General features: G+C 45.1%; 1 protein-coding gene across 1 annotated transcript in view; it reads left to right on the top strand.

Moving 5' to 3' along the window:
* RAB31 (RAB31, member RAS oncogene family) overlaps window positions 1-25,725 on the top strand; it is a 129,335-nt gene that overhangs the window by 31,042 nt on the left and 72,568 nt on the right. Inside the window, exon 2 of the mRNA XM_060613246.3 lies at window positions 24,214-24,293. Within this exon, the coding sequence (XP_060469229.1) occupies window positions 24,214-24,293 (80 nt within the window). The remainder of the gene's footprint in view (window positions 1-24,213; window positions 24,294-25,725) is intronic.

The raw sequence follows: 25,725 nt of genomic DNA, 5'->3' as shown, positions 1-25,725 counted from the left end.
GAAATGAAAAGAATTATGGGAGAATGCCATGAACGGTCGTATGCCAAGAAATTAGATAATCTAGATTAAATGGATAGATTCCTGGAAACAACCCACTGCCAAAACTGTCCCAAAAAGAAATAGGAAATCTGAAGAGACCTATAACAAGAGATTGAATCAGTTATTAAAAACCTCCCAACAACGAATGGTTTAGGACCATATGTTGGTGAATTCTACCAAACATTCAAAGAATAACTTCAATCTCTCTCAAACTCTTCCAGAAAATAGAAGAGAAAGGAACACTTCCTATCTTATGGGGCTAGCATTGCCCTGATACCAAGGTCAAGATATGAAAACTACAGACCAAGATTCCTTACGATATTGATGCAAAAATACTCAGCAAAGTATTAGCAAATGGAATTCAGCAGCATATTAAAAGGATTGTATACCAAGACCAAGAGGGATTTATCCCAGGAGTGCAAGAGTGGTTCAACATGAGTTCAATCAATGTAATACACCCTGTTAATAGAATGAAGGAGTAAAACCCACATAATCATCTCAATCAGAAAAAGCATTTGACAAATTCCAACACCTTTTCATAATAAAACATGAAAAAAGCAAGAAGCAGAAGGTAACTACCTCCACATGATAAAAGGTATTTATGAAAAACCCACCATTGTCAGTGGTGAAAGACTGAAAGCTTTCCTTCTAGGACAAGGAATAAGGTGAAGAAGCACTTTTGCTCCTGTGCTGGAAGTTCTAGTCAGAGCAATTAGGCAAGAAAAAGGCATCCAAATTGGAAAGGAAGAAGTAAAACTATCTCTTTTTGCAGACATGGTCATAGATATAAAAAATGTGAAAGAATGCATACACATGCACACATATACAATGACTACTAGCGCTAAAAAAATGAATTCAGGAAAGTTCAATTCACAGGAATTCACAGGGTTCAAAATAAACACAAAAATCAGTAGTGTTTCTGTATACCAGCAATGAACAATCTGAAAAGGAAACTAACAAAATGCTTTCATTTATAGTAGGATCCAAAAGAATGAAATCCATAGAAATAAATTGAAACAAAGAGGTGAAAGACTTGTACACTGAGAACTAAAAACATTGCTGAAAGAAATCAAAGACCTAAGTAAATGGAAATATATATCATGTTTATCGACTGGAAGACTTACTATTATTATCATTTTTTAATGTTTACTTATTTTTGAGAGAGAGAGAGAGAGAGAGAGAGAGTGCGAGCAGAGGAGGGACAAAGAGAGAAACACAGAATCCGAAGCGGGCTCCAAGCTCTGAGCTGTCAGCACAGAACTGGACGCGGGGCTCAAACTCACAAACCATGAGATCGTGACCTGAGCTGAAGTCAGACACTTAACTGACTGAGCCACCAGGTGTCTTGAGACTTATTATTTTTTAAGGTATATGTGTTTTAATTTTTATTTATTTATTTCATAAAGAGAAAAGTTTAATAAAGTAAATGCTTTTTTTTTTTTTTTTTTTGAGAAGGGGGTTGGGGCACAGGGAGAAGGAGAAAGAGAATCTCAGGCAGGCTCCGTGCCTGGCATGGAACCCAGTGTGGGGCTTGATCCCACAACCCTGAGATCATGACCTAAGCTGAAATCAAGAGTGGGACGCTCAACCAACTGAGCCATCCAGGTGTCCCAAGTCAGCTGCACTTTTAACTAAATCTCTAAAAATCCATCTAATAAGGTATAAAATTTTAAAATCAAATTTTCATAATTTTGACCTTTACTCAGAATTTTGTATTTTTTCTTTTAAGTTAAAAAAAATTGCATTAGTCAACACACAGTGTTATATTACTTTCAGGTGTATAGTACAGTATAGTAATTCAACATTAAACCTAGAATTACCATATGACCCAGCAATTTCACCCTGAGGTATCTATCTACACAAACAGTTGAAAAACAGGTACTCAAACAAATGCTTGTACACGAATGTTCCTAGCAACACTATTCATAGTAGCCAAAGGTGGAAACGACCCAGGTTGTCTGGATGGATGAATGGATAAACAATATATATGCAATATATATACACAAGGGTGAAATACTAGCCTTGAAAAGGAATCAAGTACTAATACCATGTAGATGAACCTTGAAAACACTATGCTAACTGGAAGAAGCCAGTCACAAAAGGTCACATATTGTATGATTGCATTTAGCTGTGTATGAAATATCCAGAAGAGAGAAACCCGGAGACAGTGTAGATTTGTGATTGCCAGGAGCTGTGGGGGAGGGGAGAATGGAGAGTAAATTGCTTAATGAGCATGGAGTTATTTGGGGATGAAGAAAATGTTTTGGAACTGGATAGAGGTGATTGCACAACATTACGAATGTCCTAAGCGCCTCTGAGTTGTTGACTTTATTTTATTTTATTTTATTTTTTTATGTTTATTTATTTTTGAGAGAGAGAGAGAGAGAGAGATAGAGTGGGAGAGGGAGAGGGGCAGAGAGAGAGAGGGAGACACAGAATCCGAAGCAGGCTCCAGGCTCTGAGCTGTCAGCACACAGCTCTGCACTCGAACCCACGAACTGCGAGATCATGACCTGAGTCGAAGTCAGATGCTCAACCAGCTGAGCCACCCAGGCGCCCCTGAATTGTTGACTTTAAAATAGCTAATTATGTGTTATGCAGGTTGCATCTCAACAACAACAACTACCACAAAAAAACCCAAGTTTAGATGATTTACACATTTGATATCATTTAAATGCGAGGCATTACCTAGGAGGAAGAGGGTTTAAGTTTAGATCAGCAGTATTAGTGTTTTCCCACCAAAACCACATAGAACACCTATGGCCAATGGCATTGATACAGGAAGCACACTCCCAGGGGTTCCCAGGGTTATGTGCAATTTGCAGTGAGTTTCCTATAATTCCACCTCCCAGCTTTGTTACACATTACTCATGACATATCTCACAGAGTTAAGGATCTGTGATTTAGGTGATGATTCATTTAAACTTTTGATCATGGGAAGGTGGCAGGAAGGGAACCACAAGTGTCGGGAGAAATGTTAGTGTAAAATGTTATATTTGTTTAGAGAGATTTAAGGAAGAATACAAACTATATACCCAAATCCCTCCACCCAGGTCACATCTGTTCCTGTGTGAAAGAAATACAAGGAATACTTTCTGTAGGATTACAAAATTCAAGTGATACAGGAAGTTACAGAATGAAAAGGGAAGTCTTCTCTACCTTGGACAATCACTGTTAATATGTTCTTGTGATTTTTTTTTTTAAAGCAATGTTTCATGCTTGTGTGTTTGTGCTTACACACATGGATTTAAATAGAAATAAAGAAAAGGGTGCCTGGGTGGCTCTGTCAGTTGAGTGACCCGACTCTTGATTTCGGCTCAGGTCATGATACCAGGGACTTGGGATCGAGCTCTGCATTGGGCTCCGTGCTGAGTGTGACGCCTGCTTGAGATTCTCTCTCTCTCTCAATCTCTCTCTCTCTCTCTCTCTCTCTCTCTTTCTCTCTCTCCCTCCCTGTGCCCCTACCCTGCTCATGCTCTCTCTCTCTCTCAAGAAGGAAAGAAAGAAGTCATCACAGACTCACATATGACTTTTTTTCTATTTTTCTGAGATATAATTCATATCTAACAATGTATTAATTTTAGGAGTATAACATAATGATTCGATATATGTATATATTGCAAAATGACCACCACAGTAAGGGTAGTTAACATCCATTGCCGTACATAGTTACAATTTTTTTTCTTGTGGTTTGAACTTCTAAGATCCACTCTATTCACAATTTACAAATATACAGTAAAGTATTGGTAACTTTAGTCACCATGCTGTGCATTACATCTCCAGGATTTATTTATTTTATAACAGGAATTTTCTACCTTTTGACCACCTTCCCTTACTTTCCCCACCTTCGATCCAGCCAACAATCTGTTCCGGCTTTTTTTTTTTTTTCAAACAGCGTATCTTGGAGCTCTTTTCATACATACAAGCACTACTGATATACGTCATTCTTCTAAATGGCTGCCTAATCATCATGATAATGATTAGCATTTATTGAACATTTGCAATGTGCCAGCACTGTTCTAAGTGCTGTAGATATATTACCTCATTTAATCTTCACAAAAATCCTCTGAGAGAGAGGCCTTACTACTGATTTTACAGACGGGGGAGCTGAAGCCTGGAGAGACTCAGCAAGAAATTTAAATTCCTCATGTCTGATCCCAAACTTCTGCTCTGACCATGACAACAGTCGGCTTCCCTTCACAGCGCATGGGGGAGCTGGGGTTTACCATTATTTACAGCATCCATACATTCTTCTCCTTGATTGTTGTTTTCTGTTTTCATTTTGCCAAAGTGTTTGTTCCCTAAAACGTGTACAGTGCATTTCACGCTCCAGCCTGTGACCTCTTGGGGTCTGTGTTTTATTGTTGTTTTTCTCCTCTTAAGAGATCTAGCGAATAACCAAGAAGAGTAAAACAATTATCATTAAGATTTGCAAACTTTTTCCCCAGAATGGCTACCAGCCCTTGATTTCTTGGCCCAGAAAAGAGAGTGTCTCTAATTTTTATAGCTTGGTGTGCATACAAAAAGAAATCTTTGAAAATTTTTTTTAATGTTTATTTATTTTTGAGAGAGAGAGAGAGAGAGAGAGCGAGGAGGGGAGGGGTAGAGAGAGAGAGACATACAGACTCCAAAGCAGCTTCCAGGCTCTGAGCTGTCAGCGCAGAGCCCAATGCGGGGCTCGAACCTATGAACCATGAGATCATGACCTGAGCCGAAGTCGGATGCTCAACTGACTGAGCCGCTCAGGTGCCCCCGAAAAGAAATCTTTGGCGACCATTATTCTCACCTGTAGGGGCCTAGTTGTTCTTGTGGGATGCCGTATGAAACACACTGTATTTGGTCTCTGCCTCACCTGCAGCACCTTGACTGGGTCCTTTGACCCTTGGGCTAGTGGGCTGTTGGCCGCTTCTTTCTTCTTTTTCCTTTATATGAGGCCATTGTGTCTCCCCAAACCGAGCTCCGGCTCAGCTAACAAACAGGCGTGACTTGGAACAGGTCAGAGGGTGGGGGTTGGGATGCTTTGTGAATTTGCGGCATATTAACAGATGAGGGCTATTTCGGAGATACGCGTCGGCAAGAGCAATTGTGTACTGGGGATTTAGGTTTTGGCTTTCGTGGAGAAAGAATAAAACAGATAGCGTGGTGATGTCCGCCAGCCTGTTGGTACAGCGTTGCAGGAGCCCAAGCAGCCAGCCAGTGCATGTCAAGAATCAAGAAAGAAGGTAACAGAAAACTCAAGGCTCCTAAACGTTTTTCCTTCGGTCAGCAAAATGGCAGGATGCTCCTGCCGTCTGTGTGTCCCGGCTGACCCTGTGTTCCTGGCCGCTGCAGATACAGTTTGCCGTTTCGATCCATTTAACAGGAAGGGATCCTGTCGTGTGGTGAAAATGCAGGCTTGGCATATGCCAGGGCTCTGGGGACTCGTTCTGCAATGTACTGGTCTTTTCTTGGAGAGGGCAGGCACATGAAATAGGGACTCTAAGCAGATTTGCCAGCATGTTTTCATATGCATCAGACACTTGGGAGAGTCTGTTTTGTGCCACTGTGGGCAAGGCACCAGATTTATGGGTAGGAAGCCAGAGTTTGAAATTAGCTGCTGTGATCATATGGTTAAGTCGTGGAGGAGCAGAAGTTTGTGCTCAGAGTTCAGAGAAGGTCTGTAATATCTTTCTCGATCTCCAAAGTGGTCCAAACCACTAAGTGCAGAAACATACTTCCTTTGGCTCATCTGACCAAATTACTATCTGTAAACTTTTGGTCTGGTTGCCTCAGTCGAGCTGTAATCTTCCTGCCTGGTTGAGATAGAATCCGGTGCGGGAAGTGGGGACAGAGTATCGTTGGTCCCCAGACTCAAAACATGAACAGACAAAGGGTCCAAGTTGACACCAGAATAATGATTATACTCCTGTCTTTCCTACCTCATTGTCTTTCCTTGCACATTTACTTTTCTTTCAAGTTTCTTTTCTCTTTTTTAATTATTTATTTAAGTAATCTCTGCACCCATTGTGGGGCTTGAAGTCACGACCCTGAAATCAAGAGTCACACAGTCTTCCAACTGAGCCAGCTAGGCATCCTTCTTTCCTTTCCTTTCCTTTCCTTTCCTTTCCTTTCCTTTCCTTTCCTTTCCTTTGCTTTCCTTTCCTTTGCTTTGCTTTGCTTTCCTTTGCTTTCCTTTGCTTTCCTTTCCTTTCCTTTCCTTTCCTTTCCTTTCCTTTCCTTTCCTTTCCTTTCCTTCCCTTCCCTTCCCTTCCCTTCCCTTTCCTTTCCTTGTCAAAATAAAGTCAATCAGTTGTATTGTTGTAAAGCTAGAATACAGAAGCGAACATTCGCTGGCAAATTAGAGGATGCGCATAGCTTTCTGTAACTTAGATTCTTCGTGCATGCGTAGCAGTCATGCCTGTGGCCCGCAGCGTGGATGAAATATGCTTGAGTGTAACATGTGGCCAAGTGAGGGCTCCTGATGCTTTGGCCAGAGGCAGACGGACTTTGCTGTTGGCAAGGCCTGGACATCAGGCTGTGGAGATCTTTTCCAGGCGCTGCACGTCGACTTTTTCTAGGTGGGAGAACTCGTTATTCTGATGTATCGTTCTCCAACCACAGTGGTAGAGCAGCACATTATTAAGCTATGGTTTGGACGTGATGAAATAATACTTATGTCAGAAACTGACTTCAGCTAATGCGTATAAAAAAGCAATTGTGTGATGCTGTGACAGGGCAGTGAAGGGGTCAAATGGAGAGGAGAGTGGTGATGGTGTAATGTGACCAGGGCTTATCTAGAAAGTCCTTAGAGATGTTTCCTTTGGGGGGGGGGGGGGCATGTCAAGCTTCACATGGGACAGTTTATACGAAGGTCCAACTTAAAAAAGATACAGGGTGTCTCATGGAACCTAAAGGCAGGAATGCAGCGGGGCCTCAAGATGATAGGGAACGTCCTGGGGTCACTAGCAGCCCTGGGGCTTGTGTCTTTGGGCTGCTTCCTTCCTTCTTCCGTCAGAGGGAGTGTAAAGATGGCTGCCCTCAGCTTCCAGCTCACGTGACACAGGTCTAGCTCCTGAGAGCTTCGTCTGTGTGTGGAAGGACACACTGAGGGTCCCTTCCCAAGTGCTTGCTTGTAGTAGAAGTCTCTTTGCGGCACCAGCGAGCCTTTTTTGATGAACAGAAATGTGGAATCTGGTGATGTGGAGGGGGCAGCTCACCAGCTTGAGCATCCAGTAGATTTCTGGGTTTTGAGAACTGACTGATACGCCGTTCTTTTAAAACTGCAGTTTCTGCATATGTTTTATATGTTGTATACTATCTTAGTACAGTAGCACATGTATACAGGTTGTAAGTAAATATACACATATTAGAAGATGTACGCAGTCGTCTTTTGTGGCTAGGGATGTGCAATCAAAGCAGTTTGGAGACTCTTACTTTATGGAATGGTGATACTACATACTGGGTTTTCCCCCCCACAATATCTCTGGGAATATTCAGTGATTCTTACAAGGGACCGTTTCTATCTTGAGAAGTATAAACTACACATTTTCTTTCCTCTCAAAAACGGACTTCTTAAAGAGATCTATCTCCACAGATCTCGAGGCACCCACAAGTGGAATTTCAGTGTCGGTACATGAAGTTCAAATGTGCACTGATACCTGTACATCTTCGTTGAGTGGAAAGTTGGCCAGCGTGTGGGATTACCAAGTTGTCTGTTCTTATTTGCATTCAATTATTTTTTTAATACCAAAGTTAACCAAAGGTGTTCATTTACAAGTTACAAACTGCCTGTTACTTCACTTTGAGATTTCGTAGCTCTGGACATTTTCCTCCCCAGTGTTTGAAGGTCCCACATACTGAGATTCTGTAAGGTCTTAGGACTCAGATGTGGCCTGAAGATGGTTTAGTGATGGGGAAAGAAAGAACCAGGAGATGGAGGCCTGGGATTGGCCTTACCCCATTCCCGTGTGACTGTGAATTGCACTGGGCCTCGAGTTCTCCATCCATAAAATGGGAATAATGATACCTCAGAGTCACTATGAAGGTCAGACACAATAATGTGAGTCTGCTCTATAAGCCACAGAGCTTTTAGAACATAGGTTAAGGTAAAGACGGGCCATTGTGTTAGTTTCTCATGGACTTTTCAGGAAGGGCATATTCTCACACAACATGCTTGAGGGGACTTGTGGGGTGCCAAGGAACTCACCACTGGATCTGAGCAGTCACACCCCAGGGTGGGCGAGAGATTGTTCGCGAGTATGGTGCGTGGCTACTTGCCTCTCTGTGTCATGAGGGTGAATTCAAGACAAAAGTCCACCTCTCTGGGCCATTAAGGCCTTGAAGTCCGGCTTCGTTCCTTGTTCCCAGGTTTGTAACCCGTGTACTTCTGGGACAAGAGACATTCTATTGAATCTCCAGTGCCTAACACAGTGGCACTTATGGCTTAGACACGCAGGGTGTGCTTAGCAGGTGGGAGAGAAGTGCATCATCAAACTTGTTTGCATCTCCAGGACTTGTCACAGAACTGGGAGCCCAGACGGTGTTCGTCACCGGGTAGTAGGGTATGGGATGGAGATCAAGAGCTCGGGCCTCTGAGCACAGACCCATTCAATTGCTGAACCTCCCTAAGTCTGTTTTCCCAACTGTGAAGCATGATAATAGTCTCTCATAGATCTGGGTTGAAGATTAAATGAGCTGATGCAAGGTAACAACACAGAGTCTAGCTTGACAAAATGTCAACTGTCATCACCGTCATGATGAATAACATGATTAGTATGATTAAAAGCTCATCGGTGTTGTGATTTGGAACTTGGACGCTCAGAAGCTCCGTTTTCGCCTTGATGTCTTTAACTGTCTTCCATTCAGTTTTCCCTTGGTCATCCTTTGTGTTGCAGTTTCAACTTACCTGGACACGTGCAGTTGCTTTTTAGGGCAGGTTCAGTGCAGTGCCCTTGATCTTGACCTCTATCTGTGGGAACTTATTCTCTGCAAGGTTTTAGATAAGTTTGCCGTGCTGGAGGGGTCGCAGGTGTTTGTTCAGACGAGGGTTGCACCAGAGCATTGAGGGCGTGAGGTTGACTCCACAAGTTAATGTCCAGCATGGCAGTGAAGAGCAGATCTGCAGTCACTTGCTTTCTTCTTGACCTTCAGCTGGTCTTTGAGTGAGGAGCAGTTGAGGATGCTATATAGGAGAGCATGTTTCATTCAGAGAGTATATTTCCATGGCATTACTGTTTACTGTCAACACAACACCTGTTCAGGTTGTTCCTGGGAAATTTGTTCACATCTGAGTCTGTTTTTATCTGCAGACACACTTGTTTTCTCTCCTTTGGAGGATGAAAGAGCAAAAGTGTCTCATCTTTGATCTTGGAATTTTTGGCAGCGGTGGTGGGGTGGGGGTTTCTGCTGACCTCTGCCTGGAGGCTGCAGTGTGGACAGGATTCTTCAGGGAGCTGTGATGTAGGCAATTTTGTGTTTCCTGGTCACATTTTTAAAAAAATGTTTATATATATATATATATATATATATATATTTTTTTTTTTTTTTTTTTTTTTTTTAATTTTATTTAGAGAGACAGAGTGCGAGCAGGGGAGGGGCCGAGAGAGAGAGGAGAGAGAGAATCCCAAGCAGGCTTCATGCTATCAGTGCAGAGCCTGACACGGGGTTCGATCTCACGAACCCTGAAATCATGACCTCGGCCGAAATCGAGAACCGGATGTTTAACTGACCGAGCCACCCCAGCGCCCCTCCTGGACTCATTGTTAAGCTAATAAGTATAATATTTTAGCATTTATTTCCAAGGTGCATAGATTGAAAGTGAGGGTGGTAGTAATTCATTGCTTTTATTTGTATTTTGTAGTCTTTTAATCACTTGTGGAAGCACCGGTGGACACTAAGCCGGAATCCTAAACCATGAGGAAGTCAGGCTAGCATGATGGTGACGGGGGGATGTTTCCGTTCACATTCTGGAGGCCAACTCCCCTTCCTCGGACACATTCCCTTCCTTTCTTGCAAATGCCTTTCCTGATGCTCTTGTGATCATGAGTCTAGCCCTTGATCTAGCTGGCCTTCCTAAGTGTGGGAAGATTCCTAATACATCATAGGTCAACACCGTCATTTAATTGGAACCGTGCTAGGGTGAGGAGGATGGGGAAGTTGTGAGCAGACTGTCGCGTCCCTGGCTTGCTCTTTCTGCAGCCTGCAAGTGTGCGTGTGCCCTGTTTGACGAAATCACAGTCGCTGTCAGCGAGTATCTTGATTAAGGGCTCGCTACGGGTAGTTATATTACCCCGGGTTTCGGCTTGGTGACCTGCGAGGCCTTGAGTGTTAGTTCACGTGAGTGAGTTGTCTGAGGATGCTAACTTTTCACATTTATTACAGTCGGGATGTAGGAACTGTTCCTTTTGTCTGCCCTGCAGAATCGAGCAGAGAGTACAGGCTGAGCTCCTGGAGAGTCTTAGCACTGACATGATCGACTTTGGCCACCGTCACTTGTGGATAATACTGGCACACGGTAGGTGCTCAATAAAAATGCAGCCAGTGAAAGAGCAGCCTCCTAAATGGCCTTTCTTTCTTCCTTTGGTTTCCTTCTGATCCTCTTAAAGTGCCACAACAGGGTGGATTTCATTGGTTCCCACTTTCCTCGGCCAACTTCCAGACTCCTTAACAGGGTTAAGACCGCGCCCTTGGCCTGTGGATGTTCTGGGCTCTGTCTAGAGTGAATGATGCTCTGGTTGTTAAATCATCCTGACCTGACTCCTGCCGGGCTTACCTCTCTCTCTAGCCTTCAGAACATCCCTCTGCATTCTCCTGCTCCTTTGTTTGCAGGTGCTTCTTCCTGGTGAGTGTATCAGCATTCCTTCAGGAAAGGGGAGCTACTACGGGACAGGATTTATTGCACTTTGTTGCCCTTGATATGAATGTGGGCAGTGCGGTGAGGGGAGGTCTGGAAGAAGGAGCTTGAAAGTCAGAGGAAACCCCTCGAGCCAGAGAATCGCCAGCGTGGTGGTTGCATGGGGGCTCTCGCGGAAGCTCTGAGAAGCCGACATAGCCAACAGCAAGTGGCCCGCAGCGGGGTGGGGTGGCAGCTGTCTGTGGACAGCTGCTGAGGCTGTGGTTGGGACAAAGGCGGGTACAGAAGGGGGCTCTGCCGGGAACCTCTTTCTACCTGTGTGCTGAAACCTTCGGGAGTGTATAACAGCAATCTTGACTTCCTGCAGATTCCCTTTTTGCTCATTTCTAACCCAGAACCTTAGGGAGAAAGGGATCCTGGGAGATGTCGTCCCTGCTTTAAGCCAGGTTGACATTAGGGTAATCCAGGATGGTGCACGGCAAGCCAGGGTCGCCGAGCCTGCGGGGGTGTGTACACACGCGTGCATGGGTGTGCATGTAGGCAGCTGTGCGTGTGTGTCGTGCATCTGTATGCATGTGCACGTATGCACACCTGCGGGTGTATGGTGTGCGTGTCACAGGCACACAGGTGCTTCGCATCCGCTACAGGGAAATGTGTGAGAATAGCAGAAGTAGGGAGATAGAGCCCCTGGATTGGAGAGCTTCTTTAAGCCAGTGGATCAACAGGAGAGGCCAGAGGAGGGGCAGAAAGGGCATCTGCCAGTCCCCGGGCCCTCCATCCGAATATTCTTGGGGGGCTGTTGGATCTTTGCCTCCCAGAAGAAAAAAACCTCAAACGTCCACTAAATTGAATTCTTGGACAGACTGTTTTCTCCCCATGCTCTGTTCCTGTTGCTAGAATCCAGCTCCCCCACCTCCCTTCCTCTGTTTTCCGGTCCTATTCCCTACCTTGCCTGGCTAATGCCTCCTTTTGGTTTCAGATTTAATGTCCCTGCCTCCACAAAGCCTTCCCTGATCTCTCAAATGTGCGTTCGATGTCCTTTTGTTTCCCCGTCATGGCACTTATCACTGTATATGACACTGTCCAGTTTATTTGTCTGTTCTTCACTGGTACAGAAGTTCCGTGGGGGTTGGGACATATGACCTTGCTGGGACTGATCAGCAGTCACCATTTCTTCCCTTCCCAGTGTCATACGGGGATAAGTGGCTGGCCTTCCCGATTCCAAGTTCTGAGCTGTGCGTGCAAGCATTATGCATGCGAGCATGTGTGGGTATTGATGATTCACCCGTCCCCCTGTGGGTGTGGCCAGATGACCCCCTGCTACTAGGCCCTCACTCTGAAAGTGCAGTACAGAGGGCAGGACCTCAGGTCGTGTAACTTCTAACATCTTCAGAGTTTGCCAGATAGCCTTGGTAGATGGGGACAGGAAGTGGGGCAGGAGAAGATTAAGCAGAACTCATAATCTTTGAGGTCAAGCAGTGTGCGGATTAGAGATAAACCGGCAGTGGTAACTTTGTCCTTTCTAGGGGTTGGCCTCAGTGTTGCCTTAAACACAGACGTTCAGAGATTGGGGGGGCGGGGTGTGGCTAGCCTGTTGCTCAGTATTCAGAAGGGAAGGGAGTCAGAGGGCGTATGGATTCAACAGATCTTACAAATATTTAGGTCATAAGTGACAGTGAGAATCTGATGAGGGACCTTCTCACCAGAGAACCTTACCTACCCACAAAGGTAACGTGTGATTTTGAGGATGCCAGGTGGCTGACACCCATGAATCATTCTATAGAAGGGTGACAGGAGTGGAGATGATGGTCTTTGGGTGTTGTGGCTTTGATGTGTTGACGTGTCTGTTATTAGGATTGTGTCTGTGTCTGAGGCCCCCTGGCTAGAAGGGGGAGGCGGTGGTTAGAAAGGGGAAGCATCAACCTAAGGTGCGGATTATCTAAAGCACAGAGGTGGGGAAATGAGCTCCCGGATGTGTCCTTCCTCCCTCGGGCTTCCCACAGAGCATGAACCATCCAGGCCATGGTCCATCTGCTGGGTGGGAGAACATTCCTATGCTTCCCCTGAAATGTCTTGTCATGGCTCCTAAGGACCAAGTAAGGGTGTGTGGATGGAGGAGGAGGAGGAGAGGAACTGAAACAGTCTCTGCCTCCTCCCACTGGTGTTGGATTCCCTGTTGACTCACTAGGTGGAAGTGATACCAAATGAAGGAGAAGGTTTCTAATGAGATGAAAAGATGCTTAATAGAATGAGGCAACCCTTCACAGGGAGCTGTGTGAGTGGTTACTCAAAACAACTGTGAAATGTCTCTAATGAGATCTTAAAAGCAAATTCCGAAGCCCCCAGTTCTCTGCTCTCTGATCTTGCATGCTGTGATCTTTCCCCCAGAGGTTTACCCTTGAGATTGAATTATTGCTTTACATTGTAGCCCTGTGTCCACCATAACTTCATTGGCTGACTTTGGGGTTATCCTCAGTGCTTAAATCACTCTAAAACAGGTTTTGTCAGTTTAAGTAATGTAATATTTTTCCTTTCTCGTGGCCCTGAGAGCAGGTTCCTGGAGGAGTACTCAGAATCATTGCTCTTGGGGCAGAGCCTCATGAGTCCCACACAGCTCTGCCGTCATCATCCCTTGGGGGCCAACTTCTCATACTCCTGATCTGCCCTTAACTTTCATTTCCTGCTCTGCAAAGTAGGCCTAACTCTACTTCATTAGGGTTGCTGCATGAACGGTTAAATAAAATTTTTTCAGAGTCAGTGCTTAATACACATCGTCTGCTACATCTCTATTAGTTATCCATTGCTGTGTAACAAGTTGCACCAGAATCTGACAGCTTAAGACAACATGCACTTAATTGTCTCACGGTTTTGTGGGTCAGGGATCTGGGCACAGTTCTACAGGTCCTCCGGGCTCCCTCGCTGGTTTCTGGCGGGATGCAAGGCTAGATATTTTATGAAATGAGTGGATTTTCTCCCTGGGAGGAGGGAAGCCTATGTCTCTGTCATTTGTTGAGTGACCCATCTTGCCCAACTGAGAGCCCACACATATGTTGCTTGTGAGGAAGGAAAGGTGGCCGGAGGACAGTTAGTTCCTTTGGCAGGAAGTATGATATAAATAAAAAAAAAAAAAAAAAGTGTTAATTTTTTTTTTCAAACAGTTAAGATCACACCTTCTAAGACTCATTAGATAAACTGAAATTTCTGCTTAGCTGCACAGAGTTTGTACATTGGGACAAACTGCTCTCTCAAAAATGCCAAGAAGCAGCGGGGGCTGTTGTAAGAATAACGGAAGTGAAGGAGCTATGGAACTTGCCCTTCCCCTTTTAAAAATTGTCTTCCTTCTTCTTTTCCCTCATTCACTTATCTGTAAAGTAAGGCGAGAGGAGAGGTGGTGATCTGAGAGGATTTCTTTTTTTTAATTTTTTTTATTTAAAAAAAATTTTTTAACGTTTATTTATTTTTGGGACAGAGAGAGACAGAGCATGAATGGGGGAGGGGCAGAAAGAGAGGGAGACACAGAATTGTAAGCAGGCTCCAGGCTCTGAGCCATCAGCCCAGAGCCCGACGCGGGGCTCGAACTCACGGACAGCGAGATCGTGACCTGAGCCGAAGTCGGATGCTCAACTGACTGAGCCACCCAGGCGCCCCTGAGAAGATTTCTTTAAGAGCCGGGGGAGGAGAGGGATGGAGAAGATTTCTTTAAGAGCCGGGGAGGAGAGGGAAAGAGCTGGTGCTCATCTTTCCTCACTCCCAGTGCGTCACTGACTCTGGCTTCCCTGGAACTTCTAGAACATTCCTCTTACACCAGCAGGGCCAAGAAGACACTCTACTGTTGGGGCCAGAGCACCCATGCCTGACCGATTTCTAAACTTCAGAGCCCACCGGATCTGCCACCTCTCAAATCATTTGGTTGGCTCAGTTGGTTAAGTGTCTGATGCTTGATTTTTGGCTTGGGTCATGATCTCACAGTGGTGAGACTGAGCCCAGAGTTGGGTTCTGTGCTGATAGCATGGAGCCTGCTTGGGATTCTCTCCCTCTCTCTCTCTCTCTCTCTGCCCCTCCCCCATTCTCTCTCTCTCTTTCTCTCTAAGTAAATAAATAAACTTAAAAAAAAAGTGGGAAGAGGACAATATTTTTAAATATTATAAATAGTTTCACACTAGCATTAGTTTCTTTGGAGTGTATGATGTCCCAGAAACATGGCCATCTCTTCTATTTAGACACTTATCTAAGAGTCACAGAAGATCTGGGATGGAGTCTTAGCCTCGACACCCATGTCCTTGGACAAATTGCTGTGATTTCCTCCTCTGAAATGAGGATGCTAAGACTTAATCAAACATGACCAGAGATATGAAGGGACAAGGCAGTTTAACCTTTCCACAGACGGTAGAAACCAACCACAGAGGATGTAGATTATAGAATTGTCAGACATGGACTTTAAAATATGTAAAATATAAATATGTTTAATATGTTCAAGGAAATTAAAGTCATGATTTCGAGCAAGGAATTGAAAACTTTATAAAAAGGAAAATTTTACGAAAGAAAAAAATATAACTGGGGCTCCTTGGTGGCTCAGTCGGTTAAGTGTCTGACTCTTGACCTCAGCTTGGGTCTTGAGCTCAGGGTCGTGAGTTCAAGCCTCATGCTGGGCTCCTGGGTGTGAAGACTACTTAAAAAAAAAAATACAGTAATCGATATTGGGAAAGCGATTAATGGGATCACCACCATGTTAGCTGCATCTGTAGAAAGAACTAGAAATTACATCAGAAGATCTCCAAACTGAAACTCCGACAAAAAGATGGGAAAGAAAAGAAAAGAATGTAAGAGATATGTATGATAAGGTGAAAAAGTTTGGTATAGGCACAACTGGAATCCCAGAAGGATAGCAGAGATATAGTAGAGTGGAAGCAATACTTGAGCTGATACCTTCCATATGAAATGCCTAGCTTGGTGCCTGGAACTCTCTATGTGCTCAGTAAATGTCAGCTTTTCTTATTGCCCATATTACTATTTTGCTCACTCCTGCTCCTATGAAAGATTTGTGCTCTAGGGAGTATTGCTGGCGTCCAAATCCACTAGACCATTTGTTCAACAAGATCTCCTTAGTCTCCCAGGGCATTCTGCTTGCACTGAAAGCCTGGGTGTCTACTTGCCACTGTCTGAAATCCCCAGTTTGAAATTAGAGTAAGTTTTCCTGTGGAAACAATAAGTTATCCTATAGATATAAACAGACAACGGTTTCTTCCGCCGTGTAGAGTTCAGCGGCGAGTTTGGGAAGTAATCTTTATTTATTTGCAGCATGACTTCCACGGAAGAATGCTGTCTGACTTCCAAATGATTAGCCAGCAAATACAGTCTTGGAACGTAGCCATCAGTCATCAGTCATGTATTGGGGGTGGCCTGGACAATGACCTTGGTCTGGTCACTCTAACCTCCTGTCTTTGATTCCGTTGTAAAGTTTAAGCCTGAATGTGAGTGTCCTGGCTGTAGGAGTTGGGCTTGATCTTTCCATCTCCCATCCTGGCATATTGCTGACCACACAGGCAGTGAATAGACTGATGGACTCACGGCTTCTGGAGAGACATGGTTTGGTCAGCGAATACAGCCCTGGAAGTGGGGAAGGGGTGTCTGAACCTTGATGATGCTTTTACTAGTCGTAGGACCGCAGGCAATTCCCCTAACCTTTTAGTATTCTATTTTTTTTTTAATTTTTTTTTTTAACGTTTATTTATTTTTGAGACAGAGAGAAACAGAGCATGAACGGGGGAGGGGCAGAGAGAGAGGGAGACACAGAATCGGAAGCAGGCTCCAGGCTCTGAGCCATCAGCCCAGAGCCTGACGCGGGGCTCGAACTCACGGACCGCGAGATCGTGACCTGAGCTGAAGTCAGATGCCCAACCGACTGAGCCACCCAGGCGCCCCTAGTATTCTATTTTTTAAAAATTTATTTATTTATTTTGAGAGATAAGACAGCACGAGCAGGGGAGGGGGAGGGACAGAGGGAAAGAGAGAGAATCCCAAGCAGACTCCACACTGTCGGCGCAGAGCCCGACTTGGGGCTGGAGCTCACAAACTGTGAGATCATGACCTGAACCAAAACCAGGAGTCGGACACTTAACACCCAGGTGCCCCACCCCTAACCTTTTAGACCATGGTTTCCTTACATGAGAAGTGTGGACAATGCCATCTGTCCTCTGCTTTACAAAGGGCTGTTGTGAGGACCCGGGGAGATAGAGTAAGTGAATATGCGTGTCTCTGTTCCCTATTGAACCATCTCATTATCTCCTTCTTGTGGGTTTCATGCTCCTCATTCCTGCTTATTTCTTTCTGTTATCTAAGAGGATATTTTTAACATCTCTTCTGGTCACTTTTTGTAGCCCAAGCCATGACATCTTATTCTCTGTATGTATACTTTCCATTATTCTCGTATACATCTAGAAAACTGTGGACATTTCCAAGCTAGGTTCATTAGTGCCCACGGGGCATTGATCTAAATGCATAAATTCACTTAGCGCTATTTACATGCTTAACATTATGTCCATAAGCATTTTTGTCCCCATGAGGTAGGTAGAGAAGATAGTTTAGTGACTCTCAGACTCAGGACAGAACCGACCTCTTTCAATATGAAAGATTTTCTTTTGTCATACATGTAATTAGGTTTTCTTTGTAAATGGATTTCGAGATGTTTGTTGTAACACAAATCACTGACATGTTTCAAAATAACTGTGACCGAAGGTACGGCAAAGTTATTTGTGGGAATGCTTAGGGGCTTTTAATTTGTATTGTATTTTCATCAAATAATTGTATGGTATTCTTTCCTAAATACGGTGGAATGCCTGTAGTTGAATTTTCTTGCATTGCTAATTCACTTGTTTCCTAGAACGTAGCGTAAAGGCTGAGATTTACTCTGCTTGGACAGAGGTCTCACATCACCAAAGGACATCTTGTAGAATGTGTGGTAATAAAACAAGCATATTATAGACTTGAGTCTAATGATTTTTATTTTATTTATTTGTTTGTTTTTGCTTTTATGGCACTTTTTTTTTTTTTTTTTTTGGTAGTGATTACTGTGATTTACAAATATTGAACCCTTTTCTTTTCGGTGCCAAAGAGATTTAGGGCTCCGGGGCAAACAGGCCCATTAAATCTGTAATCCCGATAAAGCTTTAAATGTCATCCAGGAACAAAGTACTTCAGTTCTCCCGTGGAAAGAGTGTTGTAGGGACAGAACTGGCGTCGTGGAAAGAGTGTTGTAGGGACAGAACTGGCGTCGTAGGGACAGAACTGAAGGGATGCACGGGAGATCTCCAGGGAGCTTACAGGATGCTCCGGGGGTGATGTGCAGTGTTTTGGGCTTGAGTCCTTAGGCTGGCCAATTCAGGTTCCACAGAAGCAGTGACCTCTGTTGTAAGGGGTGTGTGTGATTGGGTCTTCTGCAGGTTGCTCTGACATAAACTTCTGACACGCAGAGGAGTGGAATGGGGGTGTGTATCCTTTCCGCCTTAGCCAAAGCTTTAAAAAAAAAACCAAACTTGGTGGGTTCGTATGGAATTTGTATGGCCTTTCCGTGGGGTTTCTTTGGAATTAGGTGCAGACTGTGGAGTTGCGCGGGTTGGGATATGCTTGACAGGGGTGTATTCCTTTGTGTCAGCTCCTGTTCTCTGTTCTGGGTGGATCTGGGGTTTTGGGCCATGGGAAGGACAGGTGGTGCCATCGGGGAGCCCTGGCCGGGATAGTGGGGACCTGACCGGCTGACACGGGGCGTGCTGGTGAGGCCGTGGGCCGGGCGCCCTACAGTCGCAGGAAATGGACGTTCTCTCCTCCATGACCTCCTCTCTTCAGTGTCGGCAACACACGCTTCCTCCCCCATCTGCCCCAAAGTGGAAGTAATAAGCACGTAACGCTACCCCAGATCACAAGTGGCTACTCTCTGCCTCTGCCTGTGGTTTGTCTCCACAAGGCCATCTCAGGCGCTCAGGGAGGTGTGTCCGGTGTCCCTGAAGAGACCTTTGTTCCCCTGGGTCGGTCTCTACGATGCTTTTGACCTCGCTTACCTTTGGGCTTAAAAGGTCAAGCCATTTACCATCCCACGGTTCTCCCTGTGCCTCTCTCTTCATTTTGTTTCTCTCCATGCATCAAATCTGGCTGGCCTCCACGGTCCTCCTAAAATCCTAACTTAGCTCCCTATCAACGTGTAAGACACTCAGGATTTTTTAGAAGTGTGCAAGGCTCAAAGGCCGAACACTTAAATAAATGGGTGACTGAATAAAACAAATAAATAAATGCAAAAAAACCCTTGCCATGTGGGTTCTCTCTAAACCCTAGAGACAGGTGCTGAAAGGATCATTTCCAGAGTTCACATTATGGACAAATCATATTCTGGCCCTTTGACATTTTGGTAGGTGTGAAATTAAAGCTTAAGAGATTACTGTCTACACCACAAGTTATTTAACTTACAGTGTGTTTTTTGGGCCATTTCTGATTTTTATAAATAATACTTCAGTGAAATTTTTGTGTTTATTTATTTTTTTCTTCTTTTAACTATCTTCTTAGGAATCGAATTCCTGGGTCTGTGATTCTTGGTATTGTCTCTCATTTCCTTTCCACAGAAGGCATGTTGGCTTATAATGCTGTCACCAGTGTGTGTTCCTTCTTAATTTCCAAAAAAAAAAAACCGCTTCCAACTTGTAAAGACATCTAAAACACCCACAGGACAGTGCTTAGTGAGTTTGGAGAGGAGGAGAATGTAGGAGCATGTTGACTGTTGGGAAGAGAAGGGCAATGGTAGGGGATGGCCATTTGTTCTGGAAACACACCTTGTTTGAGTCCTACGGACTGCCTGCAGAGCTGGGCTGAAGAGATTTGGAGGCCTTTTTCAGGTTCAATAAAATAACATGTCCTCAACTGATTAGTGATGTCTTCCATTAGAGCAGGATTAGCGGTGGTGCTAACGTTGCCTCGGACCCTCCCTTCTTTTTCTGGAGACGTAGGAATGCTTCCTTGAAGCCTGTTGCAATAGTCCGGGAGTGAAGCAAATGGATGCCTCGTGTTTTACGTGATAGCAGCTGCAAGTTTGTGGTTGGTGATTTCATAACTACAGATTTACGTGTGATTAATAAATGTGACAGTTTGAACAGCAAAGACTGTCATGTTAGAGTAAGTGGTGGTTCTCAGGGGATTGCATTATTAGCCCCAGAAAATATCTTTTAAGGGATGCATTTCCCTTTTAAGAAGATGGAACCCATCGCTAGGCCTCAGCCTGTGTCTGATATCAACCACACAAATGAGAGTACAACAAAACACTGACTACCCCCAAGGGAGGATTCTACTAAACCTTATTCCTGGTTTGTGGAATCAGGACTGGTTTTATTCTAGTGCTTCTTCAGTAGCTGGTGGTATGTCCGCCTTTTATTACAGGTAAAGGCCCCAGGTGGTTTATTTGGGGGACACCCGATGCTACCGTGAAAGGCAGTAATACAAGTCCTCCTTGCGAGTTCTAGAAAATGGACTTTGTGGGGAAGAAACTTACATTTGTCAGGGAGGTTGATTTGAACCTGGTAAGAGCCTCAGGGGGATTTCACTGGCACTCAGAAAATTAGGCTCTGACTCGACCAGCCAGCTGTGTGACTCTGAGGAAGTCACACAGCTTCCTCTTTTGCAAACCTAAGAGACTGGACAAGATGGACTATGCTAGTCTCATAGTCTTACGAAATGGAAAAATATCGGCAGAGATGAGTTTCCTTCCGTCCGTGTAAGTCCACTAAAAATAAAGTAGGCTTTGGAGAATGGTGGGCAGCCGTGGTCCCCCTCTCTCATCCTCTCTCTCTTCAGATGCCCTTCTTCCCCTGGTATGCTTTCCGCTTTTCCTGCTTTAAACCTTTATGTTATCCCATGCGACAGTCATGACTCACTGGCGTTTTCCTCTTGCGGTTGTGTGTCACCGTGCCAGCGAGGTTCCTGCGGGAAAAGGAACTCCCAAAGCCCAGTGATTCATGACACGGCCCTGTCTCCCTGCCGGCAGGCTCCCTCAGCAAACCTGGAGCAGGGCCTTCCCCTGGTGGCCAGCTGGGGAACAGCTGGCCACTTCTGGAGCGTCACAAAGCCACTGGCCACAGAAGATTACTTGAAGCAGTTCTTTGTAAGAACACCGCCTTTTCTGAGACCGAGTAAAACCTTGCCTATCCTTTTGTCCTTTTATTTCTTTTCCTGTCGAGGGAAATTTTGAGAGTGAGTTTGTAAAAAGAAAAGAAACACTGAGTGTGTCTGGCTGGAAAATGAACTATTCAATCTGAATTTGAGCAGGCTTGATGCTTTAACTCTTCAGAAAAGCTGGTATTTTAAGCCCGAGTTATCAGTAGAAGAGGATGAGTTGAAAGGAATCATTTCCAGATGGCTTTTGAGTTTTTTCATCCTCAAGGGCATTTTGAGGGTTCGCCTTGCAGGATCATGTGGGCTGTTGGGGATCTGGAGCTGGTTGTTTTGAGCAGGGCCCTTGGGTAAAGTGAAAGGGTCGACACCCAAAACGGGCTTTCTAGAGCAGAGGCCTCACTGTGACATGCACAGTCTCGCCAAAGCCCTCTAGGCCGAGGGCCAGTCACAGAGAATAAGTGCCACGGTGGTTACAGGGGGTAGGGCCTCTGGGGGCCCGCGTAAACTGGAGGTATTCCAGAGGGGTGGTTTTTCTCAGCTTGGAAGCAGGGTGAGCTTGGGTGTAAGCCAAAAGGACACCAAAGAAGGCCTAATCGGGGCAAAACTCGGGAGGGGCGGATTTGTCTCCTGAGCCCGGGGCAGAGCAGTCCTGCGCACCTGTGTGTGCGGGTACCCCCTCCGCCAGGCACCTCTCCCGGCTGTGGGAGGACCAGCGAAGAGCCGGAGAAAGAGGATTCCTACACTGTGATCGAGAGATGCTAGAGAGGGAGGGGACAGGCGCTCGCGTCAATCTGCCTCCCCACCATGGGTGGGGTGCACAGACGGCAGAGATGAATCCTTTGGCATTCCTTGTAAGATAATAAACCTGAGACCTGTCTCTGGGGGGTGGAGGAGTTCCGACCGTGAGCTTGGGGACATAAAATATGTAAAAATACAGATCAGCGTGGTCAGCGGTAGCCGTCTACCCGGCTGTTTGCAGAGAGCAGTTCGTTCGCCTCGTGAGAGCGTGAGAGTGCGCGTTTTCCTTCTCTTCAAGGGCAGGGCAGCACCGCCCCTGGCTTTTCAGTTTCTCTGGGGTTGCATGGGCCGAAGGGACTGCAAGATCCCCTCCTCCACGGGGCAGGGGGGTGGGGCAGAGGGTGGTTAAAAGCAACGGAGATGAAAACAACTGAGTGGAGTTGTGGGTTTTGGGGAACTGTGAGGCATGTTAGCCGGAATCCATGTGGAAGGCTCAGCTCAGAAATAGCAGCGGCATATTGATCTGGAATCCGAGGAGCTGATGTTTTAATTCTGTCGCCCCCTCTCCGAACTCTGCGCATCGCTGTGCGTGCTGCAGATAAGCGGCTTTGGGGCTTTTTTTCAGTATGGCTCATAACCAGTGAAGGCCACTCTCACTGGGATAGGACACCTTTGGGACAGTGATCTTCTGATGAGTGTCACGAGCTGGGGCCCCTCTTGCTCTATGTTGGCTGGAATTGTCCCCTAAGCACGGGGGGTGAGGAATAAAATAACTCAGCTTTCCATCTGGTATTTCAGGTCTCACTTCACATCACAGTGTAAGGAAAAGCACGTTTTCCCAAGTTTCAGCATTTCCTCCTGGATCTTTAGGCTTTCAAATCTACACCTTTAATAGAGGAGAACCATACCGCTATTTGTTCTTGGGCTATGTCTTGTTTCCCGTTCACTTATAGATCTCAAAATGTCCCCATGATCTTTCAGATAAGCAACGTGTTGAGGAGGCCTTCTCTGTGTCAATAGTCTGTGAATCTGGCGTCTTTGTGCCTTGCCACCCCTCTCAGAAGAGCAGTGACCTGCAGCTGAGGCCAGTTGCTTTGTTCTAGTATGTTCTACTTTCTGGGCAATCTCGGATTTTACCTTATACCTCTTCCTTTGAAATTTCCACTTCTACCGTTGTATTGTTAATCTCTAAGGTCAGTCTTACTCTCTGAATAATCTTCTGAAATAGTATCCTGCTCTTTTTTTGTGTGGGTGTAAACATCTGGTCTTTCTTAGCTGAGCGTTTATTTTTAAAAGATTAAAATGTGTGCTGAAAGGTCTGTTTGCACTGGGGTTTGTAGACTGGTGCAACATGGCTTTTAGTTGGGTGGCTCCAAGTATCAGGATCTGTAGGATGTTCCTCTTACCCGGAGGGGACTCCTCACCTCTTCTGTCTGGGCTCACAAAGGGCAACGGGGGTCGCAAGCTCCCAAGCCCAGCCCTGTCTGATACAGATTTCCTGGAGACCCAGCTCCCACCTCCTCCTGGAGTTCAGGAGGGTCTGGCCTCTGGTTTTGTGGCCAGGGGCACCAAGGGTATGTTTTTGTGCAGCCTTCCAGCTGATGCTGTTGTCAGCCTTGTCCTCCAGTTCCTGATTCCTTCAGGGATTCTGTGGCATGAATTGTCTTGCTTCTCAGTGGCTCTCCTCCCTGGTGGCCCTGAGGGCTCCAGCTGCTTCTTTCGCAGTGACCACTTGGCCACGTGCTTTTGGTTGACGTCACTTGTCTGGTGTTGTCTCGTCTCCAGATTTGTTTGACCTTGTGAATTTGTACCTTTTATTCCTTAAACCATTTGACAAGGGTTTAGGAGGGAGTGGATATAAATGCATGTGTTCCATTTCCAGTATATAATAGACCTCTATCCTAATCAGCTTTAAAGAATTATTTAACAGGGAAAGCACTGAGATGAGACCTTTATATAATTAAGCAAAATTGGAGGTTACTATGCAGCCATCAGATTCTGAAGAAAAAGTGCTAGAAATGCAGAAATTAGCATTCATAGGTCTTACAGGGTGATATCCAGAAAAATAGATTACATAGTTTTCGAGTGTTAAGGTTTCGAACAAAATCAGTTCTATCTCGACCAAAACAATGCGTTGTGTTTACCATACTTCTCCAGGCCCTTTCAAACATGTTCAAATTTCTGGAAATACATATATTGTAACCATGCCAATTCTAGGTTAATTATTAACCTAGGGGACGTGTTTCTAAAGCTTATTTTTACCATACTTCTTTTCTTTCTATGAAAGCAATACAGTTTCATTATGGAAAATACTGGTAAGAAACAGAGGAGAGTATCCTCCTCCCCTACTCCCACCAACCAGAAATAGCCTTTCCTGCCCTCTGGTTCTATGTGTATTATACTAGGTTAGAACTGATACCCTTGGTCTTCATGGCTCTGTCCTCATTCTTTTCCAGGACACCGGGGTTGGGAAATCAAGCATTGTGTGTCGATTTGTACAGGATCACTTTGACCACAACATCAGCCCGACCATTGGGTAAGTTCCCGTCTGTTCTTCTCTTTCACATTTCTTCCCTTCAAAAGCACTTGGAGAGGTCACTTTGTGCCTGAGCCTGGAAGCTGGTGCAACATGGCTTTTAGCTGGGGCAGGGAGTTTCCGAGTATCCAGATCTGCAGAATCTGAAAGCAGTTTGCATCCCAGCCAGTGAGAATCAATCCCAACTGTAAAGACTTTGAAGGAAATGCAGGGACTTTTAGGCAATGTGTCCTGCCTCGCTGTCCCTGTCAGTAATTCTTTTTTCCTAGCCAACCGTCCTCTTAGGCTGCAGCCTAAAACCATCTACTTCATCTCCAAGAGCATTACTCTGCAAATCATGCCAGCTTTATTTTGAGACGGAAGAGGAGACACAGGACAAATCCCCAGAGGTCCTGCTCTAGGTACCCTGCCAATAAACCTGGAAACACTGTCTGCTCACACAGCACAGCTGTCCATGCCGTCCGTGGGGCAGATTGATTTTCTTTTCTGGATTAATCAAATGTCATTCTTATGCTTGGGGAGGGGAGGTGGATTATTCACTTCTGAGACCCCAACCTTGGACTATGGGAGCATTTTCCTATTCCATTTTCCCCTTCCCTACAGACGCTTTTGCCAGATGTGCTTGGCTGGGCCGTTTTGCAGGTGCTTGGTTTTTCATTCTCTTAGAACTTGGCCTCGCTGATTTTTCTCCCTGAACATATCATGCTCTTTGCGGAGAGCAATGGTTTTATTTTCTCTTCCAGGGAAATGTGTGTTTCTATATTTTAGCAAGGATTGACGAGGACAGGAGCGATTGTCTCTATCACTTGTAAGTGGAGAAGCTCCAGCGGTTGGTTGATAGGCCAGTGGTTGGAGTGGGGTAGGTGAGAAAAAACACTGCCTTTTGCAATTTAAAAATGGCTTAAAGAAACACGTTCACAAATATATGCGTCAAGAACTGTGACGGCAAGCTAAGAAGTTAGCTGTGCCTGGTTTATGGATGCTGATAGAGGACACACGACTCCCGGATCAGACACGGGGAAAGTAGCAGTTGTTGGAATATTATCAATTTGTTGGTTCTCCGAGCACTAATCCTGTAGTGTAATGCGAAGAGGGTCAGATGACGCCCTACATGCAGTAGGTTGAGTCACGAGAGAGGACCCCCAAGTGTACAGATCCATAATAGGATCTTTCATAATAGGTGGTAAGCATGTCTGCGCTTCGCTCCAGAGGGAGACCTTATTTCTTCCCTCCAAGGCTATTTGCTATACAAACATCCTTGAAAACACAGTCTGGAAGAAAGACTGTGCCTCTGCTTGCACAATGTGGACAACGGTAGAGATCGTGGGAGTTGTCTCCCGACATAGGCACTTCCATAGATCGGGGACAGTTTTATAGAGGAAATTCTTTTTATTCTTCTCTGTGATGTACTTTACAAAAAAAATTTTTTTTA

Source organism: Panthera onca, chromosome D3, assembly GCF_046562875.1.
Source record: "Panthera onca isolate mPanOnc1 chromosome D3, mPanOnc1 haplotype 2, whole genome shotgun sequence".
In the NCBI taxonomy this organism is placed as follows: domain Eukaryota; kingdom Metazoa; phylum Chordata; class Mammalia; order Carnivora; family Felidae; genus Panthera; species Panthera onca.
This window is presented reverse-complemented; position numbering and strand designations above follow the sequence as displayed.